This window comes from Palaemon carinicauda, unplaced genomic scaffold (genome assembly GCF_036898095.1).
Source record: "Palaemon carinicauda isolate YSFRI2023 unplaced genomic scaffold, ASM3689809v2 scaffold539, whole genome shotgun sequence".
Lineage (NCBI taxonomy): Eukaryota > Metazoa > Arthropoda > Malacostraca > Decapoda > Palaemonidae > Palaemon > Palaemon carinicauda.
In genome coordinates this window covers 89823-114000 of record NW_027171804.1, presented here as the reverse complement: position 1 = coordinate 114000, position 24178 = coordinate 89823, and the positions used below count along the sequence as shown (strand labels likewise).

Below are 24178 nucleotides of genomic sequence, written 5' to 3'. Positions count from 1 at the left end.
CAAGAAATTCTGGTCAAGTAAATTTTACGTTTAGTATAACAATACTTTTTACGTTGCACGAGATTCCGCGAACCAATTTTAGAAAGTATGTGCATCCTAGATTAGGTTAGGTCAGTGGGATACAGAAGGACAATACTTGGGCTGTCTGTTGCTTTTGGGGACATATCTTTCTTATTACTAGCCAAATCGTATTTCATTATGGGGATGATGTTCTTTACAATGATCTAACATACCATAATATGATGTTATTTTATCATTTTGAATAATAGCACAATTTACCTTTACCACGGGAATATTTTCTAAGTTCAGCATGGTCCGAACGCAAGTCACGGGTAGCTCCTGCTTAGTTTCCAACTTTCCCGATAGATAGAGCCCGTGTCATCCCAGTCTAAGAAACGTTCGGTTTTACAATTTAATACTGTCCCGTCAATCTACATATTTACCCCTTTGTTAAGTTTGTAGTTTTTAAGGACACGTCATGTAATCATTCTCGTGAAAAAGAGACGATTTCGGACTTTTTTTACCTGATTTCCGGGCGGTCAAAGGCCTGTTCCCAAAAACTACAGAGGCTCCCAATACTTAAACAAGCAAAGGTGTGTATTAAGCTGCGTTAGAAAACGAGATTTCAATATACAGAATGTCCAAAATTTGAACTTGGGGCCTTTGTATATCAGCGCTAAGTTCCTCGCGCATTCATTGAAAATGGACATCAACTAACCTTAACTTTCCCCCCTAACCTAGCCTACAAGCCGTGTCCTTACCTACTTACCTAATGGGGGCGCTTACGCCCCCTGCGACCCCCCTTACACTGCCGTATCCTAAGTTGGGCATATTAATCCATACAGGTGGCCGCTATCATACATACACCCCTTGAACTTAATTGCTTTCAAGAAAATTTTTAAGTCAATTTATGATACATTTTGGCCTAGAGGTGTATGTACGATAGCGGCCACCTGTATGTATTATTACGTCTTGGAATATTGCAGTGGCAGGGAGTCATTAGGCACCCCCCCCCCATCAGGTAAATAGGTTTCATATGAAATAGATATCGGGTTAATACAATTTTTTTTTTATTGTATTAAAGGATATAATATTGTTTTATTACAGTACTGTATTTCTCTATCTTATCTTTGAATACTTGTGTATCTGCATCGATGGCAATTTATGGTAAAATTATAGAATAGTACAATTACCGTTATGGAGAAAACAAGACTTATTAAATGATGTATTTTATGGTGAATTTACTGTTTTTAATAAAACTGGTGGAAGCCCATAGTTTTTCCTACACAATTACGAAACATCGTTCTTTTCTAACTAGGGTTGTAACTTAGGAAGCGTTTAGATACATAACTGTATATTATACATTGGGTACCATTGATTACTCCACTATATTACAAGCTGATATTCTACTTGAAAATTTCAGGACCTTTTGCCATGACTTCGAAGATGTACGATGCCATACGCGAGGCTCTGGGGACGTCGCGCTTCGTCGCCACGGGTCAGATGGGAGGCGGATGCATCAACGAGGGGGAAGTGTATGAGGTAGATCACGGAAAGGTCTATCTGAAGAGAAGCTCTAAGGAAAAGGTACGGCATTTGAAGTACATTAACTCCTTCACATAAATCTTGTAGTACATGGAAAAGGTATTTCATCCTTATGATGGTTTTTTTTGAAGTACATTAACTCCTTCACATAAATCTTTTAGTACATGGAAAAGGTATTTCATCCTTATGATGGTTTTTTTCAAACGGTATTTTGATAAATTATTTGTGATTTAACCCTTTTACCCCCAAAGGACGTACTGGTACGTTTCACAAAAGCCATCCCTTTACCCCCATGGATGTACCGGTATGTCCTTGCAAAAAAATGCTATAAAAATTGGTTTTTCATATTTTTTGATATTTTTTTGAGAAAATTCAGGCATTTTCTTAGAGAATGAGACCAACCTGACCTCTCTATGACAAAAATTAAGGCTGTTAGAGCAATTTAAAAAAAATCTACTGCAAAATGTGCTGGGAAAAAAATAACCCCCTGGGGGTTAAGGGTTGGAAATTTCCAAAAACCCCGGGGGTAAAAGGGTTAAAATGAATGAGTTGTCTCACAGTTCTCTTCAATCACATGCCCCTTTTCTACCTTGCTTTCTGGGCCATTATAAGAGTTATTCACTACTTAATTCTATTCAAACCACTTCATTGACTTATCCAATTTCATAATCATCTCGATTTTTGAGATTTAAATGACTCATTTTTAATTGTGCTTTGCCACGCTTCCCGATCTGCATTTTTCTCCCGATCTGCATTTTTCCCCCGATCTTTATTTTTCCCCCCCACGCATGACCATTATCTTTTGATTTCTTAAAAGTCAAGAGTTTGAATCATATGACAAAAGAAGGAAAGAAGAATTGGGTAGTTTGTAGCGCTACGGCCAAGTGTCCTAATTTGCTTATTATCGCTCCGACTGTTATCTTGTATAGAATAAAAACGTTTGGAAATGGTCTACGGATCTTAAATATGTTGTGTAAGGGGGGGTCCGGGGGGGCACAGCCCCCCTGTGTAAGGACACGGCTTTTAGCATAGGTTAGGTGGGTATTTTAAGTTAGCTTCTCCCGTCGTACTCGTAGGTAAGGAAACTGTTGTGTAAGGGGTGGGGGGGGGGGGGGTCCAGGGGGGAATCCCCCCTGGGTAAGGATACAGCTCTTAGCATAGGTTAGGTGGGTTTTTTAAGTTAGCTTCTCCCGCCAAAATCGTTTTTTCAATATTAATCTTACCCGATGATCATGTAGCTGTCAACTCCGTTGCCCGACAGAAATCTACGGTCGGGATACGCCAGCGATCGCTATACAGGTGGGGGTGTACACAACAGCGCCATCTGTGGTCAGGTACTCAAGTACTTCTTGTCAACAAGACCTCAATTTTTCCTCTGTCGTGCCGCCGGCAAGACCTACATGGATACGCTGTTGATTTTGGAGTCTTTTGTTCACGTTTTGGTGATGTATTTGCTCTGAAATTTAGCCTTCGCTGTACAGGAAGCTTTATCCTTAGCTTAGCAAGCTTTTGGAATTAATTGGATTCATTGGTTAACGATCTTTGCTTTATTTTGGAATTCCCCCTTGACTACCTCTTAAATTCAAGATGTCTGACCATTCCCAAGTTCCTAAATACAGGCAGTGTAGTGTTAGGACTTGTAATAGGCGTCTTACGAAGGCCTCTATAGATCCTCACACCGTATGTTCCAATTGTAGGGGAAAATCCTGTCAATTGGAAGATCGATGTGGGGAATGTGATGGGCTTTCGGAATTCGATTTTAATGAATTCCTCAGATATACACGTAGGTTAGAGAAGGAGAGAGATAGGAGGAGTTCTTCTCGCTCTGTGGATTTTTCCTCTCCCCATGCCCCTCAACCTTTTCCTTCCCCTGTGGTGGTGACTCCCGAACCTGCTACGAGTGCTCAGCCTGCAATGGCTGATATGTTGCGTGCCATTCAGGCTCTCGGTGATAAGGTGGAGTCGTTGGTTAGTGACCGCAATCAGCTCTTGGCAGATGTCAGAGAGCTGAAAGCGAAGAGTGCAGTGGGAAGTGTTAGTGCTAGTGCTGTGCATAGTGTCAGTGTCAGTGTTGCGCATGAGGGTACATCTGTGCGTGCCAGTCGTCCTCCCAGTCCGGGACCTCTTGCAAGCTCCCAAGCCCAGGGGAGAAGCAATGTCGAAGGACCAAAGGGTTCGGCAGGCCTTGATCGGCGCACGGATGTATCCTCAGTGGTTGCGGACGCATCTGCTAAGGATCGTCCCTTCCACTCCCAGACGAATGAGCCCTTACATTCCTCGTCTGTGGAAGAGGTTTCCAGGAGGAAACGGTGGACCAAGGTCTCACGACCGCTCAAACGTAAGGTCCCTTCCGAGCTAGTCCAACGGCCCAGGTGTAGCCACTGGGTCAGTTCGGACTCGCCGCAGTCATCTGATGACTGCACACCTCCCAAGAGAGGTAGAGTGGTCCCTCAACAGGCCTCTGCTCCGTCTGTTGTTGCTCCAGCCACAGTAGACCCTAAGTGGTCCATGCTGCAGACTATGCAGTCTCAGCTTGCGGCTTTTATGCAGGAGTATCATGCCGAGAAGGTTAACACCTCTCCTGTTAACCTACAACCCGCAGAGGTTGTGCGCTCAGCAGATACTGCGGCTGCCTGCTCCCACACCCCACCTGTGAGAGCTCCTCCACCGATGCGCAGTCCTCACTGCCAGACGCATGTTCTTGCTGCACCATCTGCTAACATGCGTGAGCTGCCGCATCAGGAGTTGCCGGGTTCCAGCACTATGCGGCATTCTCCTCAGCCCATGCAGCATGCTCTGCAGACCTTACAGCATGCTCCGCATACCATGCAGCATGAGCCGCATACCATGCAGCATGAGCCGCATGCCTTACCTCATGCTCTGCATACCATACCGCATGCTCCTCAGCCCACCGCAGACCCTCCCACACACCGGCCCTCTGCTTTTGTTGTTGCCAGCTCACAGTCTGTCCAGCAGAGGCATGATGATGGATCCGCAGGTACGCATGCACCCGTTCTGCAGGATTCAGCCGCTCAGCTTGCTGCTCTGCCTTTGCCACTCACAACTCAACTTTCGGATGAGGATGTATCGGAGGATGAAGCTGCTCATCTGGATGATCCTCACTCTGATGTTGAAGGACCCAAGTCTTCGCCACCCTCCTTAGACTTTCGCAAAGTCCTTGCTTTGTTCAGAGAATTGTATCCTGAACACTTTGTGTCTGCAACCCCTCGTTCTCCGCCCTCCGAGTTTGCTATGGGCATGCAGTCTGCTGCGCCTGCCTTCACCAAGCTTGTTCTCGCCAGATCATCAAGGAGAGCTTTGAGGGTTATGGGGGACTGGTTGCATTCCAAGAAGCAACTGGGAAGGACCTCTTTTGTGTTTCCTCCTCCCAAGCTGGCTTCTAAGTCGAGCGTCTGGTATGCCACGGGAGAGGAACCTGGCTTGGGGGTTCCTGCCTCTGCCCAGGCCGACTTCTCAAGTCTGGTTGACTCTCCCCGCAGGTTGGCTATGAGACGTTCGAAGATCTGCTGGTCCTTTTCCGATCTTGATCATTTGTTGAAGGGAGTCTTTCGTGCCTTCGAGATATTCAACTTCCTCGATTGGTGTTTGGGAGCCTTAAGCAGGAAGACTTCCCCTTCTGACAAGGACTCGGCCATGCTGATCATGTCCAGCATGGACAAGGCAATACGGGATGGGTCTGGTGAACTTGCGGCTTCATATGTATCAGGGGTCCTCAAGAAGAGAGAACATCTGTGCTCCTTCTTATCTGCTGGTATCACTCCTTGCCAGAAGTCAGAGTTGCTGTTTGCTCCTCTCTCCAAGTGTCTGTTTCCGGAGGAGTTGATTAAGGGGATGGCTGCCTCTCTTATCCAGAAGGATACGCATGACCTCATGGCTTCTTCTGCACGTAAGGCTAAACCCTTACCTTCCGTGCCTAGACCCTTCCGCCCTTTAGCAGCTGATACACCTGCTTCTAGGTTCATCCCGCCCTTTCGTGGCAGAACCTCCAGCAGAGGAGGTACCCGTGCAGACAGTCACCGTGGCAAGTCCAAGAAGGGTTCCAAGTCCGCAAAAGGCAAGTTTTGACTGCCTTCCTCTCCAGACAGCAGTAGGAGCCAGACTCAAGACCTTCTGGCAAGCTTGGGAGAGCAGAGGTGCAGACGCTCAGTCTGTGAAGTGGCTAAGGGAGGGATACAGAATTCCGTTCTGCCTCAATCCCCCTCTAACTACATCTCCCATCAACCTCTCTCCCAACTACAAGGAGAAGGACAAGAGGCTAGCGTTGCAACAAGAGGTGTCGCTCTTGCTACAAAAGGAAGCAGTGGTCATAGTCCGGGATCATCAATCCCTGGGCTTTTACAACCGTCTCTTCCTTGTAGCCAAGAAGACAGGAGGTTGGAGACCGGTGCTGGACGTCAGTGCTCTCAATGCTTATGTCACCAAGCAGACGTTCACGATGGAGACGACGAAGTCGGTCCTAGCAGCGGTCAGGCAGGAGGACTGGATGGTCTCGTTAGACCTGAAAGACGCATACTTTCACGTCCCCATCCATCCAGACTCCCAACCTTTCCTAAGATTCGTCTTTGGAAAGGTTGTGTACCAGTTCCAAGCCCTGTGCTTTGGCCTAAGCACGGCACCTCTTGTGTTTACGAGACTGATGAGGAATATTGCGAAATTCCTTCACTTGGCAGACATCAGAGCCTCCCTCTATTTAGACGACTGGCTTTTAAGAGCTCCCACAAGTCGTCGCTGTCTGGAGAATCTCAGATGGACTATGGATCTGACCAAGGAACTGGGCCTCCTGGTCAATTTAGAGAAGTCCCAGCTCGTCCCATCCCAGACCATTGTTTACCTGGGTATGGAGATTCAGAGTCGAGCTTTTCGGGCTTTTCCGTCGGCCCCAAGGATCAACCAAGCCCTAGAGTGCATCCTGAGCATGCTGAGAAGGAACCGATGCTCAGTCAGGCAGTGGATGAGTCTAACAGGGACACTTTCATCGCTGGCCATGTTCATCGAGTTAGGGAGACTCCACCTCCGCCCCGTTCAGTATCATCTTGCTGCTCACTGGATAAAGGACATGACGCTAGAGACGGTCTCAGTTCCTGTTTCCGAAGAGATGAGGTCTACTCTAACGTGGTGGAAGAACAGCATTCTTCTCAAGGAAGGTCTTTCGTTAGCTGTTCAGACCCCCGACCACCGTCTCTTCTCGGACGCATCAGACTCGGGCTGGGGTGCGACATTGGACGGACAGGAATGCTCGGGAACATGGAATCAGGAGCAAAGGACACTTCACATCAATTGCAAGGAGTTGTTGGCGGTTCATCTGGCCTTAATAAACTTCAAGTCCCTCCAGCTAAACAAGGTGGTGGAGGTGAACTCCGACAACACCACAGCCTTGGCTTACATCTCCAAGCAGGGGGGGACTCATTCGAGGAAGTTGTTCGAGATCGCAAGGGACCTCCTCATTTGGTCAAAAGATCGAAGGCTCACGCTGGTAACGAGGTTCATTCAGGGCGATATGAATGTCATGGCAGATCGCCTCAGCCGGAAGGGTCAGGTCATCCCCACAGAGTGGACCCTTCACAAGAATGTTTGCAGCAGACTTTGGACCCTGTGGGGTCAGCCAACCATAGATCTGTTCGCTACCTCGATGGCCAAGAGGCTCCCATTGTATTGTTCTCCGATTCCAGACCCAGCAGCAGTTCACGTGGATGCCTTTCTGCTGGATTGGTCCCATCTCGACCTGTATGCATTCCCGCCGTTCAAGATTGTCAACAGGGTACTTCAGAAGTTCGCCTCTCACAAAGGGACACGGCTGACGTTGGTTGCTCCCCTCTGGCCCGCGAGAGAATGGTTCACAGAGGTACTGCAATGGCTGGTCGACGTTCCCAGGACTCTCCCTCTAAGAGTGGACCTTCTGCGTCAACCTCACGTAAAGAAGGTACACCCAAACCTCCACGCTCTTCGTCTGACTGCCTTCAGACTATCGAAAGACTCTCAAGAGCTAGAGGCTTTTCGAAGGAGGCAGCCAGAGCGATTGCCAGAGCAAGGAGGACATCCACTCTCAGAGTCTATCAATCTAAATGGGAAGTCTTCCGAAGCTGGTGCAAGGCCAATGCAGTTTCCTCAACCAGTACCACTGTAACCCAGATTGCTGACTTCCTGTTACATCTAAGGAACGTTAGATCCCTATCAGCTCCTACGATCAAGGGTTACAGAAGTATGTTGGCAGCGGTTTTCCGCCACAGAGGCTTGGATCTTTCCACCAACAAAGATCTACAGGACCTCCTTAGGTCTTTTGAGACCTCAAAGGAACGTCGGTTGTCCACTCCAGGCTGGAATCTAGACGTAGTCCTAAGGTTCCTTATGTCATCTAGATTTGAACCGCTCCAATCAGCCTCTTTTAAGGACCTCACATTAGAAACTCTTTTCCTCGTATGCCTAGCAACAGCTAAAAGAGTAAGTGAGATCCACGCCTTCAGCAGGAACATAGGTTTCACATCTGAAACGGCTACATGTTCCTTGCAGCTCGGTTTTTTGGCTAAAAACGAGCTTCCTTCACGTCCTTGGCCTAAATCGTTCGATATCCCTAGCCTGTCCAACTTGGTGGGTAACGAACTGGAGAGAGTACTTTGCCCAGTCAGAGCTCTTAGGTACTATCTAAAAAGGTCTAAACCCTTACGAGGACAATCGGAAGCCTTATGGTGTGCTGTTAAGAAACCTTCGCTACCAATGTCTAAGAACGCAGTTTCTTACTACATCAGGCTTCTGATTAGAGAAGCTCATTCTCATATGAAGGAAGAAGACCTTGCTTTGCTGAAGGTAAGGACACATGAAGTGAGAGCTGTGGCTACTTCAGTGGCCTTCAAACAGAACCGTTCTCTGCAGAGTGTTATGGATGCAACCTATTGGAGAAGCAAGTCAGTGTTCGCATCATTCTATCTCAAAGATGTCCAGTCTCTTTACGAAAACTGCTACACCCTGGGACCATTCGTAGCAGCGAGTGCAGTAGTAGGTGAGGGCTCAGCCACTACATTCCCATAATCCCATAACCTTTTTTAACCTTTCTCTTGAATACTTTTTATTGTTGTTTTTGGGTTGTACGGTCGGCTAAGAAGCCTTCCGCATCCTGGTTGATTTGGCGGGTGGTCAATTCTTTCTTGAGAAGCGCCTAGGTTAGAGGTTGTGATGAGGTCCTTTAGTATGGGTTGCAGCCCTTTATACTTCAGCACCTAAGAGTTGTTCAGCATCCTAAGAGGACCGCTACGCTCAGTAAGGAAGACGTACTTAATAAAGGCAGAGTAATGGTTCAAGTCGACTTCCTTACCAGGTACTTATTTATTTTATATTGTTATTTTGAATAACTAATAAAATGTAATACGGGATACTTAGCTTCTTTGTTAACATGTATGCTGGTCTCCACCCACCACCCTGGGTGTGAATCAGCTACATGATCATCGGGTAAGATTAATATTGAAAAATGTTATTTTCATTAGTAAAATAAATTTTTGAATATACTTACCCGATGATCATTATTTAAAGGACCCGCCCTTCCTCCCCATAGAGAACCAGTGGACCGAGGAGAAAATTGAGGTCTTGTTGACAAGAAGTACTTGAGTACCTGACCACAGATGGCGCTGTTGTGTACACCCCCACCTGTATAGCGATCGCTGGCGTATCCCGACCGTAGATTTCTGTCGGGCAACGGAGTTGACAGCTACATGATCATCGGGTAAGTATATTCAAAAATTTATTTTACTAATGAAAATAACATTTTAGAACGACGGCCACAGTTCAGAATATTCCCGTTTTCTACGGGATCTTGCCGTCACCCTACAAAGGCTCCGAAGAATTACACTGGAAAGCGTTGAGGGGGCAAACAACGGACAGACTCATTACTTCATGTTGAAACATGTTGAAATGAAGACCTAAGCTGAAATTGCCTAGAATTCAAGGGAGCTGTGAAAAGAAATCTGTATGTCTGACTCCACGTAGAGGTTACTACTCGATGGTTTAGTACAGAAACGTACTCTATAGTTATAGGGCAAATTGTATTTGCTGTATATTTACAGTCTTCATACCATCAGGGTCTTCCTATACAAATATTTTTTTTTTCTTTCTTTTTAACCCTTTTAACCCCAAAGGACGTACTGGTATGTTTCACAAAACACATCCCTTTACCCCCATGGACATACCGGTACGTCCTTGCAAAAAATTGCTATTTACAATTTATTTTTTATTTTTTTGATAACTTTATGAGAAATTTCAGGCATTTTCCAAGAGAATGAGACCAATCTGACCTCTCTATAATGAAAATTAAGGCTGTTAGAGCAATTTGAAAAATATATACTGCAAAATATACTTGAATAAAAAATAACCCCTGGGGGGTTAAGGGTTGGAAAGTTCCAAATAGCCTGGGGGTAAAAGGGTTAATAGTGTAATGAAGAATCGTCTCATTTTAAGGTTTCCCGGACTTTAATCTATTTGTCCGACAGTACGAAGGTTATATAGTTTAGTTCCCCATTTTTAAGTCAAACTTTTGATAGGCTTCAGGTAAGGTCAGGGCCTGAAGTCGGTCGGCGTTGGTTTATGGAAAAGCAACAGTTACGAAACTTATGAGCAGTTCATTTAAGATTAGTGATGACAGTAGGGCTATTATTGAGGCAGTGTTCAACATGTTTTGAACATTTTCCTTAGTAGTGCTATTTTTATAGCTAGGAAGGACTGAAGACTGAGGAGGCTCATTTTATATAAAATTTCTCCCTCATCTGTAATTCCTCTGGTTTTTAATGTTCAAGAATATTGGGCAAAGGTTGAAGACTAATTTATCTGAAAAGCCGTAGTATTATTACTAGCTAAGTTACAACCCTAGTTGGAAAAGCAGGATGCTGTAAGCCCAAGGACTTCATTAGGGAAGAATAGCTCAGTCAGGAAACAGATAGAATAGTGTTTATGAGTGCACCCTCAAGCAAGAGAACTCTACCCCAGGACAGTGGAAGACCATGGCACAGAGGGTATGGCACAACCCAAGACTAGAGAACTATGATTTGAGTTTGGAGTGTCCTAAAAGAGCTGCTTTCCATAGCTAGAGAGTCTCTTTTACCCTTACCAAGAGGAAAGTAGCCACTGAACAATTACAGTGCAGTATTTAATCCCTGGAAAGAGTAGCTAGCTAGAAAGAGACATACCTGTATATAGAAAGATGAAAAATTCTCACGAAACAAAATGGGGGTTACTTGAAGTGCGTGGGGTTTATATTTTTGGTCGAATTGATAAGGAATTTATGGTAAAATAGATAATAGATAAATAGAATACAGTATAGTAAAGCAATGATGATGATAATAATAATATTTTATTTTACTCTAACTGAATAATAATACTGTATGCCATATGAACATTATCTGTGAAATAGTGAATCTCGGATGTCAAAGAGAAATTTTTATTATTATTATTACTTGCTGAGCTACAACCCTAGTTGGAAAAGCAGGATGCTATAAGCCCAGGGGCTCCAACCGGGAATATAGCCCAGTGAGGAAATGAAATAAGGAAAAATAAAATATTTTAAGTAGAGTAACAACATTAGAGTATCTCCTACATAAATTATGAAATCTTTTAACAAAACAAGAGGAAGAGAAATAAGATAGAATAGTGTGCTTGAGTGTTCCCCCAAGCAAGAGAACTGTAACCCAAGATGATTTTTATACATGTGTATAATTTCTTTTAATTAAATTAGTACAGTAATGCTTAATGCTTATGGTTGAATTATGTAACTCAGATGTTGGTAAATAGAATTTCTTGCAGGTGAATTGCCTTCAAAATTTTGCGAAGGTTATGCATTCACCCCTGTCTGTTTGTTTGTATGTAAGCAACTTTACCCAAAAACTGCTGTGCCAATTTGGGCCAAACTTGGCAGTCATGTTGGGTATGACCCAAGGATGAATCTGTAACATTTTGGATGAAGTACATCTAAGTACAAGTACACAGCGGTACTGTACAGTACTTTGAAAATAATCGCATTGGTAAGTAGATGGCAAATATTTTATTTGCTTACTTTTTTGTGAACAACATTATGCAAAACCTAATGAACCAAATGTAACGAATCTTTGTGGATATGTCGGGTATGACCCAAGGACAAAGCCATTAGATTTTGAAGAAAATTCAATGAAGTACAAGTATGCATTGGAGTTATGGATGAAATAAGAATACAGGCTCTCGACTGAATGCCCCTCTAGTTATTTCTGTCGTACTGAGGGCCCCTCTAGTTATTTCTGTCGTACCGAGTGCCCCTCTCGTTATTTCTGTCGTATTGAGTGGCCCTCTAGTTATTTCTGTCGTACCGAGGGCCCCTCTAGTTATTTCTGTCGTACTGAGGGCCCCTCTAGTTATTTCTGTCGTACTGAGGGCCCCTCTAGGTACTTCTGTCGTACTGAGGGCCCCTCTCGTTACTTCTGTCGTACTGAGGGCCCCTCTCGTTCTTTCTGTCGTACTGAGGGCCCCTCTCGTTACTTCTGTCGTACTGAGGGCCCCTCTCGTTCTTTCTGTCGTACTGAGGGCCTCTCTCGTTACTTCTGTCGTACTGAGGGCCCCTCTCGTTCTTTCTGTCGTACTGAGGGCCCCTCTCGTTACTTCTGTCGTACTGAGGGCCCCTCTCGGTACTTCTGTCGTACTGAGGGCCCCTCTCGTTACTTCTGTCGTACTGAGGGCCCCTCTCGGTACTTCTGTCGTACTGAGGGCCCCTCTCGTTACTTCTGTCGTACTGAGGGCCCCTCTCGGTACTTCTGTCGTACTGAGGGCCCCTCTCGTTACTTCTGTCGTACTGAGGGCCCCTCTCGGTACTTCTGTCGTACTGAGGGCCCCTCTCGTTACTTCTGTCGTACTGAGGGCCCCTCTCGGTACTTCTGTCGTACTGAGGGCCCCTCTGGTTACTTCTGTCGTACGGCGGGCCCCTCTAGTTATTTCTATCCTACTGAGGGCCCCTCTAGTTATTTCTGTCGTACTAAGTGCCCCTCTACTATTTATGTCGACACAAGGAGATGTGTCATCAGTAATTGTCTCTTACAACAGGCAACTGTTCAGTTATGTATCATTACATAAAGAGTGACATTACATCACCATATGTGTAATGCACAAGTAAATCTGTCCCTTATGGGGCAGTGTGCAAAACATACAAAATGGTTTTGAGCAAGAAAGATTTTGCATTGGGACCTCTCAGTCCATTGCTATTTTAGCATTTATCATACGCTATATTGTATGAGTATGTACTTTATAGCTTTTCTTATAGATACTAGTCATTAGACATTATCCTAGGGATAATTTGAGTCCTGGATTTCGGATATTTACATTCTCAGTTTATATGTATGATTAGAAAAATGATGGTTTTATTGCCAGCAGTTAGTAATTTTATTTATCATATGTAGATGTCACAGTAAGAAAAATTTCAATTTATATATTATTAAATTAATGATAGTTTTATTACCAGCAGTTTCTAATTTAATTTATCTTGTTTTAGATATCACAGTTAAAACATTAACCCTTTTACCCCCAGGTTATTTGGAACTTTCCAACCCTTAACCCCCAGGCATTTTTTTTTTTTTCAAGCACATTTTGCAATATATAGTTTTTAAAATGCTCTAACAACCTTAATTTTTGTCATAGAGAGGTCAGGTTGGTCTCATTCTTTTGAAAAATGCCTGAAGTTTCTCATAAAGTTATCATAAATATGTAAAAAAAAATGTAAATAGCAGTTTTTTGCAAGGACGTACCAGTACGTCCATGGGGGTAAAGGGATGAGTTTTGTGAAACGTACCAGTACGTTCATGGGAGTAAAGGGATGAGTTTTGTGAAACGTACCAGTACGTCCATTGGGGTTAAAGGGATGAGTTTTGTGAAACGTACCAGTACGTCCATGGGAGTAAAGGGATGAGTTTTGTGAAACATACCAGTACGTCCATTGGGGTTAAAGGGATGAGTTTTGTGAAACGTACCAGTACGTCCATGGGGATAAAGGGATGAGTTTTGTGAAACGTACCAGTACGTCCATGGGGATAAAGGGATGAGTTTTGTGAAACGTACCAGTACGTCCATGGGGATAAAGGGATGAGTTTTGTGAAATGTACCAGTACGTCCATGGGGATAAAGGGATGAGTTTTGTGAAACGTACCAGTACGTCCATGGGGGTAAAGTGATGAGTTTTGTGAAACGTACCAGTACGTCCATGGGGGTAAAGGGATAAGTTTTGTGAAACGTACCAGTACGTCCATTGGGGGTAAATGGGTTAAAAAACTGATGGTTGTATTGTCAAACGTGATTCTCGTCAGGCGAGGGCGATGTTCGACGGAGAGTTCGAAAGTCTGAAGGCCATGAAAGCGACGGGGACGGTGAAGGTGCCCACTCCGCACATCGTCGTAGACAACCCCACGGGCGGAGCCGTGCTGTGCATGGAATACCTGGACATGCGCAGTTTGAATCGTCACACGGGGATGCTCGGGAAGCAGCTGGCAGAGTGAGTGCTTCTTGCGTTTGAAACTTGAAGGTGTAATGTTCTAATTCTTGATTGACAGTATGAATAATATAGAAGGTTTTCAACTTAATGATAACTTTTATAACATATTTACTTCTCTGGTTTTAATTGAATATTTTTTTAATCCTTATTTGTTCCAACACGGAAACTTACCTCGAACTACTTTCTTGGGAGTTACCTCGCAGAAAACGGAAGTACTGTAGGGTAAACTACACAAAACTCTGGTCGGATGAGAGGAGATTCCAGGTAACTCCTAAGAAAGTAGTTCTCGGTAAGTATGTTAGGAAAAATACAAATTACTTAAAATTTGTGATTTATAGTAAACGGTATCGGCGTCAATGACCTTCGATGTCAAGATGCCGGAGAACTTCAAATCAATCAATCAATCCGAACTTATAAAACAATTGGAGATACAAAACCAAATCCAGTTGAAATCGCAAGTCTCAGATAATGTATCAAGAGTTCATAATGAAATACAGTACTGTAATTAAATATTATATAATGTAATGCAGTAACCAAGACGACGTTTGTATTATGAAACGAAACTATTTGTTGACTTTTGCAGTTGAAAATCGTAGGCATGCGAATTAGGTTAAGCCTAACCTAGGCTGAAATTCAACGAAGTTCAGCCTACAAACGGCTTCTTTGAACTTATTAAGTTAGTTAGTTGAGGACTTTCTGTTTACAATATCAATTATGATTTGCAAGTTTAAGTTTATTAGAGTTTTTTTATCACTATTATAAGATATATTGAAAATTTGGTAGTCTGATCAACCTCAATGTATTCAACAGACCTTCGAATGTTCAGTCTGAAATGCTTTCGGATTTTCCATGATGTTGGTGTCCACTAAAACATGTCAATTATCTCTGTCTGTCGTTGAATGTTTTTGTTATTTTTCAGCCTTGAATACCTTCATTGACCGATGTATTTCTTGAGCGGGCCTTCAGGTTGAGATCTAATGATAGTAGATTTATTTTGAATTTATTTTTGAGTTGCATCAACAGAGAATTCCGCAATTAATGTCTTATCTGTCTGGTGGTAATCATGAGCAGACATCAGCCATGAATGTAGAACATCATAGACCAAAATGACTAGGTGGTGTTGAATGCTAAACAGTCAAGATCATTGTTGCGAATCTATTATGCCTATGTATACAGTGTGACTCACAAGAACTTATTTTGTTTTTATCTAAGGATATTAAGTGATACACATGGAAATGGCCTAAGTTTATAAGTGTTTAAAAGGTTTAAAAGTCGCTCATGAGTGGCAGAGGCAAGGGACGGGACCATGTCCTAGAGACTAAACCATATACTGTACACATATGATCATCACTTGATCCCTTTTCCATCAAGATATAACACATCTCTGACTGTCCGTATTCATTACTTGTTTACTTGAGTAATAAGTTGTTAGAGAATTATATTATATTTACATAATATTCTCCTTTTCATCGCTGTTTTAGTAACGGCAATATCGCCTTTTAATCATTTAAAAATCCTTATCAACTGTCAATCTTTAGGAAAACATTTGGTTAAATTCTTGTACCATACTGCTCAGTACTTCAACACTAACAGACCAAAACAAAAAAAAAGGAATGAAGTCATTATTATTATGTAAATTGTAAAGTCATTTCTTCTGAGTGCTTGAAACTAATATTGTTAGGAACCCTCGTTAGCAACTGCTTCCGCCCGCCTGTCGAAGCAGAGCGAGCGTCTTGGCGAGCAGAAGCCGAGGCCAAAACAGTTGAGCGGGCGCAAGACTCTTAGTCGAAGACCTTCAGACTCTCGCCGGGGTGTTGGTCTAGGCCGGATGTCTGCTCCCTTCTCTTGCCCAACAGTAAGACCCCTTGCTACCTTGCCTAGCACGGGAAACCCGTGAGCCCCGAGGAAGGTAGCTCTGAAAGAAAAAGGACATTTTATGAAGATTTTAGGCTAGTAGCTTTTAATCATAAACTGGTTAAAATGTTTGACGGGAGGTAAAGACTATGTCTTTACCGAGCCGAAATAAGAAATGACAGTCAGTCACTTGTGTTGGTGTGCGCATGGTGGCTTGACTAACCCCCCCCCCTGCCTAACTAACGGAGGGTAGTTTCAGCTTCGCCGAAAGAAAGACTATATCTTTACTCTACGTAGCCGAAATAAAAAGTGACAGTCAGTCGCTAGTGCTGGTGTGAGCAGGGTGGCTACCCTACCCCCGCTACCCCCCCCTCCCACTAGTGGAGGGTAGTTACACCTTGCAAAAGCTTTAATGGTTATACTCAGCTTCGCCGAAATAAACACCCATATGTAAAGAGCTCCAGGTTTTTATCGCTAGGAAAAATACAATTTATTTACAAATTTGTTAATTTCCTAACTATACAAACCTAAGTCCTTTAGATTATACTTCCCTCCTCAAACACTCCTCTCAGTTCTGAGCCGAGAGGTCATGAGTGAAGAAACTCCGACAGGTGAGGGAGGCGGAGCACCTCGGCCTGCTCGCACCTGTTGCTTAACTGCCCGTTGAAAGATTCATCGGCCATCCTACCTGAACGACTCGTGTTTGCATAACTAGGAAAAATACAAATTACTTTTAAGATTTGTAATTTGAATAATATGATGCTAATCGTATCATTGACATGCCTGGGATATTGGTAGCGTGGTATCCGAGTCTATGAAATATAAAATGCCAGATTTTCAATATTAAACTTACCCGATAATCATGTAGCTGTCAACTCCGTTGCCCGACAGAATTCTATGGAGGGATACGCCAGCTATCACAATACTAGAAGGGGGTGTACTTACCAGCGCCACCTGTGGCCAGGTACTCAATCATTTGTTGTTTACACCTCCTCAATTATTCCTCTGTCGTGCTTCCGGCTAGACGTTCTGGGATACGCTCATGGTCTTCGAGTTTATTCATGGATATTTGGTGAAGTATTCTCTTAGATTAACGGCTGTCGCATACTGGAATCCTTTTTATATTAGCTAGTTAGCTTTTATATAAACTCTGATTAACGGTTAATGAATTTTTGCTTGTTTTTTGGATCACCCTTTGACTTTCTCTTTGAAACAAGATGTCTGACGTTTCGCAAGCTCCCTCCCATAGACGATGTAGGTCTTGCAATAGGCGTATTCCGAAGGTCTCGGTAGATCCTCACACCGCTTGTTCTGACTGTAGGGACAGGCCCTGTCTATTAGAAAATCGGTGTGAGGAGTGCGCCGGACTTTCGGAATTGGATTTTGTACGTCTTTTAAAATATTCATCCAAGTTAGAGAGAACTAGAGCTAGGAGAAGTTCTTCTCACTCTTCTATGTTTTCCTCACCTCATGATCCCCTACCTTTTCCTACCCCTGTAGTGGCTACCCCCGAACCTACTGTGTGCCCTCCGCCTGATATGTCAACTGTTTTGCGTGCTATTCAGGCTTTAGGAGATAAAGTAGAATCAGTGGTAAGTGACCATAAGTCTCTGATGGCCGAGGTTAAAGAACTGAAGGTCAAGAGTGCAGTGGGTGGAAATAGTGCCAGTGCTGTGACGAGTGCTAGTGTCTGTGCAGTGCCAAGTGCTAGTGGTGCCAGTGTGGTGCGTGAGGATTTTTCTGTGCGAGCCAGTCGTCCTCCCAGTCCGGGACCTCTTGCAAGCTCCCATGCCCAGGGGAGAAGCAATGTCGAAGGGCTTAAGGGTTCGACAGGCCTTGTTAGGCGCACAGAATTATCCTCGGTGGTTGCGGGCGTGTCTTCCTTAGACCGTCACTCCCACCTGCAGACGATTGAGCCCGTCTTCTCGTCCGCTGATCTTCATGCAGGGAAGAAACGTTGGTCTCAGGTCTCGAGACCGCTTAAACGTAGAGTTCAGTCAGCGAGTGCTCAGCCAGGTTGCAGTCATTGGCTCAGCTCCGACTCGCCTCTGTCATCGGTCGACAGTACTCCGCCCAAGAGGAGTAAGGTTCTGCCTATACAGACCCCGACTGTGACTTTACCTCAGTCTTTTATCGCTTCTGCCGACCCCAAGTGGACCCTGCTTCAGTCCATGCAAGTTCAGCTTTCGGACTTAATGCGTGAATGTCGGGCTGAGAGTGTTGCACCTCCTGCACTTCCTCCACCTGTTCTCGCTGCACCTGTGCTCGCCCAGCCTGCACCTGCTCCGCCTGTGCTCGCCCAGCCTGCACCTGCTCCGCCTGGTCGCAGCACCATCTGCCAGGCGTACGATGTTGAACCACTTTCGGAGTTTGCTGTTCACAGTGTTGTTCAGCCTCAGCCTTCTTTAAGGCAACCTTTGCTTGGGGATCAGGAGAGTTACACTCTTCCTCCTCCTCCCCTTGCTGCTCCACCAGTGGTGCAACTCTCGGTTGGGGTACAACAACCTCTCCCCTCCGTGAGTCTGTCTGCTCAACCAGCGCTGCACCGAGTTCAACCCTCATCTAGGCAAGCTCATCTACACCATGCACTTGCGCCTCAGGAGCCTCAGCTTGCTAGAACTTTACCTTGTTCTGCGCAGCCTCAACCTTCTCATGCTCCACTCATCTCTCAGGAACAGGAACGGACTACTCCGCCTCCGTCCTCCGCTCAGCTGGTGCAATCCTTGGGTGCAACTCTTGCTAGGAGTCAACCTCCTTCACCCTTGCACCTGCCTTCTGCTCCGACTGTTGTTCAACCTATGCAGTCTGAACCTCAGGTTTTCCATCAAGTTGAGGAAACCTCTGTTGTTGTTCCTTCCCGTTCTGACTCTGCGGTTCAGCATTCTGGTCCTTTTGCTTCGCTACCTTCTGCTGATGAAGTGTCGGATGATGAGGAGGCACATCTTGATCCCTCATCAGACGTGGAGGAGTCTAAGCTTTCTCCATTGTCTGTTGATTTTAGAAAGGTCTTGGCTCTACTCAGGGAGCTTTACCCTGACCACTTCGTCTCTGCTGTTCCCCGCTCTCCTCCATCTGAGTTTTCGCTAGGCGTGCAACAAGCTAAGTCGAGCTATACTAAGCTTGTCCTAGCTAGATCCTCCAAGAGGGCCTTAAGGACCTTAGGGGAGTGGCTTCAGTCTAAACAACACCTGGGCAAGACTTCCTTCATGTTCCCTCCAACGAAGCTCGCATCGAAAGGTTGCGTTTGGTATGCCACAGGGGAAGCACCAGGCTTGGGAGTTCCTGCCTCTGCCCAGGCTGACTTCTCAAGTCTGGTGGACTCGCCTAGGAGGACTGCGATGAGACGCTCGAAGGTTTGTTGGACCTTCTCAGACCTGGATCATCTTCTGAAAGGGTTGTTCAGAGCTTTCGAAATGTTCAACTTTCTCGACTGGTGCCTGGGAGCCCTCAGCAAGAAAACATCTCCTGCGGACAAAGACTCTGCCATGTTAATTATGTCCTGCATGGATAAGGCTATCAGGGATGGATCGGGTGAGCTAGCGTCGTTATTTGTATCAGGGGTGTTGAAGAAAAGGGAACAACTGTGTTCCTTCCTCTCAGCCAGCATTACACCGTGCCAGCGGTCACAGCTCCTTTTTGCTCCACTCTCAAAGTTCCTCTTTCCCGAGGAGCTAGTTAAGGACTTGTCGGCTGCCCTGATACAGAAGGACACGCACGATCTTGTAGCCTCATCGGCTCGTAAGTCTAAGGTTACCACCTCTGTCCCCAAGACTTATCGCTCTCCAGTGGCTGATACCCCGGCCACTAGGTTCATACCGCCCTTTCGTGGTAGAGCCCCCAGCCGAGGAAGCTCCCGTCCAGACTCTCACAGGGGCAAGTCTAAGAAAGGACCCAGGACATCTAAGGGAAAGCACTGACTCTCAGATTCTCCAGACAACAGTAGGAGCCAGGCTCAAGATCTTCTGGCAAGCCTGGGAGAAGAGAGGTGCAGACGCACAGTCTGTCAGTTGGCTGAGGTACGGTTACAGGATTCCATTCTGCCTCAAACCGCCTCTGACCACATCGCCCATCAACCTCTCTCCCAACTACAAAGAAGAGGACAAGAGGCTAGCATTGCAACAGGAGGTGTCGCTACTTGTGCAGAAGAAGGCAGTGGTTATAGTCCGGGACCATCAATCCCCGGGCTTCTACAACCGTCTCTTTCTTGTGGCCAAAAAGACAGGAGGTTGGAGACCGGTGCTGGACGTCAGCTCTCTCAACGAGTATGTCACCAAGCAGACGTTCACAATGGAGACGACCAAGTCGGTCTTAGCAGCGGTCAGACAGGAGGACTGGATGGTCTCGTTGGACTTGAAAGATGCATACTTTCACGTTCCCATTCATCCAGACTCCCAACCTTTCCTGAGATTCGTTTTCGGAAAGGTTGTCTATCAGTTCCAAGCCCTGTGTTTTGGCCTAAGCACAGCTCCTATGGTCTTTACTCATCTGATGAGGAATGTAGCGAAATTCCTGCACTTATCGAACATCAGAGCCTCCCTCTACCTAGACGACTGGCTGTTGAGAGCCTCCACGAGTCGTCGTTGTCTGGAGAACCTCTCTTGGACTTTAGATCTAATCAGAGACCTAGGTCTATTAGTCAATATAGAGAAATCTCAACTCATTCCCTCCCAATCCATTGTGTACCTGGGAATGGAGATTCAGAGTCGGGATTTTCGGGCTTTTCCATCGGCCCCCAGGATAAACCAAGCCCTACAGTGCATCATGAGCATGCTGAAGAGGAGCAATTGCTCAGTGAGACAGTGGATGAGTCTCACAGGGACCCTCTCATCTCTGGCCCTGTTTGTCGAGCTGGGGAGACTCCACCTCCGCCCTCTTCAATTCCATCTTGCAGCTCATTGGGACAAGGGCTCGACTCTAGAAGCAGTCTCTATCCCTATCAACCAAGAGATGAAGACCACTCTCCGGTGGTGGAAGCACAATCTTCTTCTCAAGGAGGGTCTATCATTGGCCATCCAGACCCCCCATCTTCATCTCTTCTCGGATGCATCGGACTCGGGCTGGGGTGCGACCTTGGACGGACGGGAATGCTCAGGAGTGTGGAACAAGGAACAAGGATTACTCCACATCAATTGCAAGGAACTGTTAGCAGTCCATCTTGCCCTGTTGAACTTCAAGTCCCTCCTGCTAGGCAAAGTGGTGGAGGTGAATTCAGACAACACCACAGCCTTGGCTTACATCTCCAAGCAAGGAGGGACCCATTCGAGGAGCCTTTACGAGATCGCAAGGGACCTCCTCATTTGGTCAAGAGGTCTAAACCTCACTCTGGTCACGAGGTTCATCCAGGGCGATATGAATGTTTCAGCGGATCGCCTCAGCAGAAGGAATCAGGTCATTCCCACGGAATGGACCCTCCACAAGAGTGTGTGCAACAGACTTTGGACCTTGTGGGGTCAACCTACCATAGACCTGTTTGCCACCTCCATCACCAAGAGACTTCCGCTTTATTGTTCCCCTGTTCCAGACCCTGCAGCGGTTCATGTAGATGCTTTTCTTCTGAACTGGTCCCATCTCGACCTGTACGCATTCCCTCCGTTCAAGATTATAAACAAAGTTCTGCAGAAATTCGTCTCGCACGAAGGGACACGGCTGACGCTGGTTGCTCCCCTTTGGCCTGCAAGAGAATGGTACACAGAGGTACGTCAATGGCTAGTCGACTTCCCCAGGACTCTACCTCTAAGAGTGGACCTTCTACGTCAACCACACGTAGACAGGTTGCACCCAAACCTCCACGCTCTTCGACTGACTGCCTTCAGACTGTCGAAAGATTCGCTAGAGCTAGAGGCTTTTCGAAGGAGGCAGCCAGTGCGATTGCCAGAGCTAGAAGAATTTCCACTCGTAGAGTCTACCAGTCTAAGTGGGAGGTCTTCCGAAGCTGGTGTAGAGCCAATTCAATATCCTCTACCAATACCTCTGTGATCCAGATAGCTGACTTCCTTCTTCATCTTAGGAATGAGAGATCCCTTTCAACATCTACGATTAAAGGGTATAGGAGCATGTTGGCCTCAGTCCTCCGCCACAGGGGTTTGGACCTGTCTTCCAACAAGGACCTTCAAGACATTCTCAAGTCTTTTGAGACGTCTAAAGAACGTCGTCTTTCCACTCCAGGCTGGAATCTGGACGTAGTCCTAAGGTTCCTTATGACATCTAGGTTCGAACCTCTCCAGTCAGCTTCCTTCAAGGATCTTACCCTCAAGACTGCTTTTCTCGTTTGCCTTGCAACAGCTAAGAGAGTCAGTGAGGTTCATGCCTTCAGCAAGAACATTGGTTTCACAACCGAATCAGTTACATGTTCTTTTCAGCTTGGATTCCTAGCAAAGAACGAGCTTCCTTCACGTCCTTGGCCTAGATCGTTCGAAATACCTAGCCTCTCCAACATGGTAGGTAACGAACTAGAGAGAGTTCTTTGCCCTGTCAGAGCTCTCAAATATTATCTGAAGAGGTCTAAACCTATTCGAGGACAGTCAGAAGCCTTATGGTGTGCCATCAAGAAACCCTCGAGACCCATGTCCAAGAATGGGCTTTCGTACTATATAAGGCTTCTGATCAGAGAAGCACATTCTCACTTAAAGGAGGAAGACCTTGCATTGCTGAAGGTAAGGACCCACGAAGTAAGAGCTGTAGCTACTTCGTTGGCCTTTAATAAAAACCGTTCTCTGCAGAGCATTATGGATGCAACCTATTGGAGGAGCAAGTCAGTGTTTGCATCATTTTATCTGAAAGATGTCCAGTCTCTTTACGAGAACTGCTACACCCTGGGACCATTCGTAGCAGCGAGTGCAGTAGTAGGTGAGGGCTCAGCCACTACATTCCCATAATCCCATAACCTTTTTAACCTTTCTCTTGAATACTTTTATTGTTGTTTTTATGGTTGTTACGGTAGGCTAAGAAGCCTTCCGCATCCTTGGATTTGGCGGGTAGTCTATTCATTCTTGAGAAGCGCCTGGGTTAAAGGTTTGGTAGAGGTCCTTTAGTAGGGTTGCAACCCCTTGTACTTTGGCACCTTTGGGTTGATTCAGCCTCCAAGAGGAACGCTGCGCTCAGTAAGGAAGACGAACTTTAAATAAAAGGCAGAGTAACGGTTCTATTCGACTTCCTTACCAGGTACTTATTATTTCATTGTTATTTGAGATAACTGTTATATGAAATTTGGGGATACTTAGCTATCCTTTAATCATGTACACTGGTTTTCACCCACCTCCCTGGGTGTGAATCAGCTACATGATTATCGGGTAAGTTTAATATTGAAAAATGTTATTTTTATTAATAAAATAAATTTTTGAATATACTTACCCGATAATCATGATTTAATCGACCCTCCCTTTCCTCCCCAGAGAGAACCAGTGGACCGAGGAATAATTGAGGAGGTGTAAACAACAAATGATTGAGTACCTGGCCACAGGTGGCGCTGGTAAGTACACCCCCTTCTAGTATTGTGATAGCTGGCGTATCCCTCCATAGAATTCTGTCGGGCAACGGAGTTGACAGCTACATGATTATCGGGTAAGTATATTCAAAAATTTATTTTATTAATAAAAATAACATGTTTCAGCCCTTAACTTTGTTGACAACAGACAATATTGTTAATGAAAGTAAATCTTCAATAGCTGGAAATCTTTGCCATTTGGATAAGTAGAGGAAGAAGTGAAGACAGCCGAAGATGGCTGTAGTTGAACAGCAGTCAGTATCCGTCTTAAGGGGTCTTTTCAAGAAGAGGAGAGAAGTCCACTGTCAATCTTCATCAACATCTTTGCTTGTTTCATTGAGATGATTATAGAAATGATACACTATTTTGGAACAGAGCAACTGTTTTATGTATAGATTTAGGAGTGCCAAAGGGTCATGGAAATGGAGGTGGATGAGGGAAGGAAGAGGGGAAGGCCAAAGTTCAGATATGGGAAGGTAAAGTAGTAAAGGACATGCTGGAAAAAGGATTAAGCGAACAGGAGGCCCAGGATAGAAGAGAATGGAGAAGGCTTATACGAAACAGCGACTCCATACAGAGATGGGTAAAGGCTGTAGACAAAGAAGAATTCAGGTTATCCCTTTTACCCCCAGGCTATTTGGAAATTTCCAACCCTTAACCCCCAGGGGGTTATTTTTTTCCAAGCACATTTTGCAGTATATTTTATTTAAATTGCTCTAAAAGCCTTAATTTTTGTCATAGAGAGGTCAGGTTGGTCTCATTCTCTTGGAAAATGCCTGAATTTTCTCAAAAAA

At 45.1% G+C, this 24178-nt stretch overlaps 1 protein-coding gene across 2 annotated transcripts in view; it reads left to right on the top strand.

Moving 5' to 3' along the window:
- The window catches only part of LOC137637111 (ketosamine-3-kinase-like), a 92700-nt gene that overhangs the window by 7517 nt on the left and 61005 nt on the right, over positions 1–24178 (top strand). For both annotated transcript variants that reach the window (XM_068369401.1, XM_068369402.1), the window contains exons 2-3: positions 1424–1587; positions 13863–14047. In XM_068369401.1, the coding sequence (XP_068225502.1) occupies positions 1424–1587; positions 13863–14047 (349 nt within the window). The remainder of the gene's footprint in view (positions 1–1423; positions 1588–13862; positions 14048–24178) is intronic.